The 5,823-nt window shown below is 55.1% G+C and overlaps 1 protein-coding gene across 1 annotated transcript; it reads left to right on the forward strand.

The window, feature by feature from the left end:
• The first annotated feature begins 722 nt into the window (after positions 1-722).
• Positions 723-5,585, forward strand: LOC142431688 (mitochondrial carrier protein SCaMC-3L-like). The gene is made up of 6 exons (XM_075536693.1): positions 723-854; positions 1,166-1,318; positions 1,484-1,588; positions 3,787-3,954; positions 4,052-4,199; positions 5,413-5,585. Exons 1-6 carry the CDS (start codon positions 723-725, stop codon positions 5,583-5,585), a joined length of 879 nt encoding a protein of 292 aa, XP_075392808.1.
• The last annotated feature ends 238 nt before the right edge of the window (positions 5,586-5,823 follow it).

A 5,823-nucleotide genomic window follows, 5' to 3' on the forward strand; every position in this document is an offset into this window, starting at 1 on the left:
AAGTGCCCCTTGGTGTCCGGAGACTGGAGCGCTTTAAGGGAGTAGAAAGCCTCATCTTTCTGTGGAGCGTGTGGAGGGCTGGGATTACTCACTGCTGACTTCCTGGTTAGCAAACCCAATGCATGACCCCCGGGAGGCCAGCAGGGCCCCTCTCACAAGTGTGGTGGTTGACAGCATGTTGAGAATGTGAGGCAAGACAGAAAAGGCCGACTATCACACAAAGGTGGGCCATCTCAAAAAACTCCCAAATCAAGAAAATTTTAAATTATCATTCAAAAAAGATCGACCCACTCGGGAATTTGCCGGGGCAGTTCTACTCTGTGGGTAGGGCGACTGTTGGACGGAGTTGGCCCGATGACAGTGGGTTTGGCTGGGTTTGGCCTGGTCCTCTGTAGGCTTCCAGTCTGCTCAGCCCTGAAAGACTCCACGCAGGAGAATGCGTCTGTCACATCTGTCTTCTCTTGCTGGTTGACGTGGACTGCTGACCATTGGGTGAGCAGTGGGTTGCTCACCTACCGCAATTAAGACGCTGGTTAAGAGTTGCCACGAGTATCTCTTGGTAGAATACCTCAATTCCTAAGCCCCTCTAGGCGAGCCCAGTGTCCCGAACCAAGCAGAATGGATTGGCATGAGCTTCCGACCTGGGCAAGGAGAGGAGAGCCCATGACATTGGGTGGGGATCTCTATCTGGCCCACAGCTGTTGGATACTGGAGAAGTCCTGATGGTCCCCATGGGGGACGCAAGGATGGACAAGGAGGGGGCCTGGTGGAAGATTCTGCTCTCTGGAGCCGTCGCGGGAACCGTGTCCCGCACCAGCACCGCCCCTCTGGACCGGACCCGAGTGCACATGCAGGTGTGGGCGTGGGGCCTCCACTGCAGCCAATGGGGATTAGTGGGCGGGGCTTACCCGGTTTCAGGGTGGGGCTCTAGGGTATTGTTGGGGATACAGGAAGGAGATTGTGGTTTTGGTGGATGGGGACAAGGGCGAGCAATGGAGCCCAGAGGTGAGGGGGAAGCTTGGAGTGACGGGGGGAGCCTGATTTTTTCAATGGCGCTGGCTGCACCCAGATCCGAGGAGCTGGGAGCTGCAGGTGGGGCTGGGTTGAGAATGGAGAGGGCATCGGGGAGGGGTTTGTCCAAGGGTCAGGTCTTTTCCACCCTCAGGTTTACTCTTCCAAAAAACACCTTATGAACCTGCTGGGGGGGTTACGGAGCCTGATCCAGGAGGGAGGCTTCCGCTCGCTGTGGCGCGGCAATGGTATAAACGTGCTCAAGATCGCCCCTGAGTATGGGATCAAGTTTCTCGTCTTCGAAGAGGTAGGAAGTGATAGGTGTCTACAGCCCCGCCCTCCGGATCACACGAGCCCGCCTTCCCAGCCCTCTGTCTCCTGTCCGAGTCCTCAGGCCCTCTCCAAGGTGGTCTTGAGGCTGGAAGGCCCCGGAGCTGTGCTCACCTTCCTCTCTCCTCGCTCGGACCCGCAGTGTAAAGCTCACTTCGGGGAGTCCTCAAACCCCATCTTCCAGGAGGATGTCTTGGCGGGGTCTCTGGCGGTGGCCGTTTCCCAGACGCTCATCAACCCCTTGGAGGTAAGTGAGAGCCTGCTCAGTGGACAGCCTCGCACAATGAAGCGACTGCAGCCCCTACCTACTGTGCAATGACTCGTGTGCCCCAGGCATCCTGCACAAAGCACCGTGTTCGACCCTCACCAGGACCCGCCACATGATCTGCCGGCTCCATTTGGTTGGTGGTTACTGTCAGATTGACTGTGATGCTAGGTAACCTGGCCATGGCATTCTTGGGCACCTCCTATGCACGTGACAGCTGGACTTTGACTGAGAAAGACTGAAGAAGCATCGATGCCCTTGAGGGATGTGGTCAGTTCCCTGGACTGTCAAATGAACTCCCAGATCGGCCAGAATGCTCTGAGAGGCAAGGATGGCGAGACTTTGGCTCCCAGACTTTGGCCATGTTCCTGTCCAGTGAGCAGGACCCACAAGGAGATGGGTGCATACAGTGGCTGCATCCCCGGCAGAAACATCAGAAGCACAGTTAAGATGATGTATGATTGGGCTGGTTCCTGCTGCTCCATTGAGTCCCTGTGAGTCAGAACCGAGTCCCCAGCACCTCACAGGAAGCACTCGCATGACAGCAGGGAACACTGCTCGGACAGAGACACTCAGTGCCCTTTGGGGATACTGTTAATCCATCTCTGGGAAGCTGGCCCTTGTGTTTTACGGACCTCCTCCTTTCGCAACCAGGACATCTTTTTTTATCACCACTGGGTCTCCTGGTCACTCAGCCAAAGTCTTGCTGTCCTCACATCTCAGAAGCCTCTGCTGGCATTGCCCTAAGCCGGGCTCCTCCTTCGGGGATCCCATCGTCCAGATACTGTTCTTGCCAATACCGTCTTTCTTAGGCATAGACTGATTGCCCAACTGTTACGTGCATATGACATCACCATGGCTTCCAGCTGAGTCCTGCCTGTGGCATTGTGGCTCTTGGACACTTCTCAAGAGGGGTGTTGCACAAGTGCCCAAGGCAGCCTGTCCCTTGAGTGCCTGATTGCGGCTCCAGTGGGAGCTAGTGGCAGATCTGAGCCAGACGGAAACCCTTGACTGCTTTGCTCTTTGCTCTTTGCGTCACTCTGTTGTTTCTTGGTCCAGTTCTGAGGTCGTTGGTTTCCTCTGTGTTGGGGTGCCATCCATCCTGACGGCTGTAGTCTTTGATCTTCATCGGTAAGTACTTCCAGTCAACTTTCCTCCCAGCCAGCAAGGCTGTGTCCTTGGCACCCGGCATGCTGCTCAATGGCCTTGCTCGGCTCCTGATTCCATGTACTTGTTGGCATCGCCCAGCATCTGGGATCACTGTCTGCACACAGGATGGAATCCTGAAGACAGGGAGGGGATCCGACGTTGAAGCACAACTTCCCTGGTTTGAAACCCTGCGGTCTTCCTGCCTCTGCTCATGTGTGCATATGAATGTGGGGACACAGCTGGTGTGGTTCAGGGAGCGTGAACATCAATTGTTTTGTGTTTCTGGTGTCCAGCGTGTAGTTGACGAGACCAGATATGGCTGGGGATACAATCCCAGACAGTACACCTGAGGCACAGTTACCACCCTTCAGTCAGGAAGGCTGGCACGGGACGGGAATGGTTTCAGCAGAGCTTCTAGACCAAAGCTTCCCAGAGTGGGTGGGCTTGAGCCTGGAGGGAGCACGGAGGGAGGCGTGCTGAGAAGACCCACTGAGGCTGCAGAAACAGATCCCTACACATTATGTGGTACCATTGGCTTTAGTAGTAAAGTGTTGCATTGCCAGCGGGTCATGATTTTGTTCTGAAAGGGGGTAGAAAGCAAAGTAAAATTGGGCACAACTCTTGTACCGGATAAACCAGGAAGCAAGGGCTGGCCATCTACTTGCCACACTCGTGTATAAAACCCTGGGGGGTTGCCTCCTGACAGATGAGTTTAACAAACCTGGAGAGTGAGTGTCTGTTTCCCTGGGGCGGGTGTTTGATTTGAGGCAGGGCTGGCTCCAGGGCACTTAGCCCCATATGTCCCACTCACTGCACTTCTCCGGGCCCCAGAACAGGGATGCCCATAGGGGTTCTGAGGACCCTCCTCACCAGTGTCCCCTTGACGACCGTGGACAGTCTCACCGACCTCTGAGGGCCTGGAGGCCCACCCCGTTGTTGAGCTGTGCCAACAGGGCTCCTTGCACAGGGACAGGGCATGAGTCCCCCATGAGACTACTGACAGGAGCTCCCTGGCCTCCCTGCCTCCACAGGTGCTGAAGATCCGCCTCACGCTGGGACGCACAGGCCAGTACGATGGCCTAGGTGACTGCGTCGGCCAGATTCTTCGCCGCGAAGGCCCGGCCGCGTTCTATAGGGGTTATGCGCCCAACATGCTTGGCATCATCCCTTATGCCTTCACTGACCTGGCTGTCAATAAGGTTGGCAGAGGTGGGGGTGAGGTTGCTGTAGGCGGCATTGACGTGGCCCAGGACTAGGGCCAATTCTGAGCCTTCTCTGGCCCCCTACCCCTTGCAGATGATGAACAACATACGGGTAAAGAGCAGAGGGGATAACGAAGAACACAGCCAGGCTTACAACATCTACACACAGACGGTGTCCACAGTGTGTGGCCAGATGGCTAGCTATCCCCTGACGCTATTAAGGACCAAGCTCCAAGCAAAAGGTCTGCCTGCCCCTGATGAGACCCACTTTGTGCCCCACCAAATGCCCTCAGCACATCCCACACCCCCATTCTCCTTAATTGGCCCTGACCTCTTAGGCTGCCATCCAAATGCCTAGAACTCATACTTCCCCAAAAATCTTAACATCCTGTGCCATTTTCCCTCAGTCCCAAAGGTGATCTAGTCCTGGGTGACACACACCTCGACCCCGCCCCCACCCCGTGCATGTTTTCCTCCTGACCTTGTGACACAACACTTGCTGAGGAGATGGTGGCCAACTTACACATTCCCGTGTCGGAGGGAAGTTGGGAAACCCAGGGCTGTTTCGAGGGCCCCGTTTGGGGAAGGGCATCTCTAGGCCTTCCTTCCCTAGCATATATCGGTGGACTTCAAACTTCCAATTAGAAGCTGAGCCAATGTCCCAAGGATAGACCACACAGGGACCCCAGGACACAGGACTCACACCCCCAAAGAGGCCAGCTTGCTCAAATAGACTCATGTCACACCTGCACCATACATTCTATCCGGAGATTCACATTGACCCAAATGGACAGAGCAGAATGACTCCTTAAGGTCTCTGAAGTTGTCCATCCTCACGGGAGCAGAGAGCTTCAGCATTCATCACTTGACACTGACTCGGGAACCCTAGAAGATGGGGTGGAATGCCATTGTGGGTGTCTGGGACTGTACCTCAACCATTATGGGAGTAGACAGCCTTGTCTTTTTCCCTGAGAGGCACTGGTGGGTACACACTGCTGGCTTTGAGGTGAGCAGACTAGACTCAACGCACTGGGCCACCTGGGCTCACTTCACCTTTAGCAGCTCCTCCTCACCAGGGTCCCCAAAACAACTCCTCAGATCTAATTCCCCAACTACCTTAATCACCACAACCCAACCCATCTGAAACTCTCAAAACAGACCAGAGCTCACTCCCTGACCTTGACAAAGCCTCTCTCCACAAGCCCCCTGAACACATGCCCATGGCCCTAGCCAAACATAGGCATCCTCACCACAGTCACCTCTTTCAGGGGAATTGTCCAGAAACCCTTTCCCTACACGAGCGCCTGAAAACACCCTGAATGAAGTCTTTTGTTGCCGCCTCCACACTAGCTCATTTCCTCTGTAACATTCTAGACTCCAGGCTTTTCCTATCAGCACCCCAACACCCCCACTTCCTTTATTCTATGTGTAATAACTTGGCCTCATTCCTCATAGATACTGTGGAGGGCTCAAAGCCCACCATGCGGGCCATTTTCAGAGACATCATGGCTGAGCAGGGCTGGCCGGGGCTCTTCCGAGGCCTAACACCCACTCTATTAAAAGTTATCCCGGCTGTGGCCATCAGCTGCACGGTCTATACAACAATGAAAAGCACCCTGGGAGTTTAGGTGAGAGCCAGACCACAGGTACATAGGGGTGATTAGGTGGGGACAGTCCCTTCAACAGTACATGATGTGACACCCGCTCCTCCTGACAGGCTCTCCTGGGGAGGACATGATTGTGTCCATGGAGGTGCCTGAAAACTCCAGGAGCAGGAGTAGAAGGCCAGCATGTGGTGGAAACCGCTGTTGGCAGACTGGTGGCCAGTTCCCTTACATGCACTGGCACAGGCCCAGGAACCAACCC

The sequence above is a fragment of the Tenrec ecaudatus genome, chromosome 1 (assembly GCF_050624435.1).
Source record: "Tenrec ecaudatus isolate mTenEca1 chromosome 1, mTenEca1.hap1, whole genome shotgun sequence".
Lineage (NCBI taxonomy): Eukaryota > Metazoa > Chordata > Mammalia > Afrosoricida > Tenrecidae > Tenrec > Tenrec ecaudatus.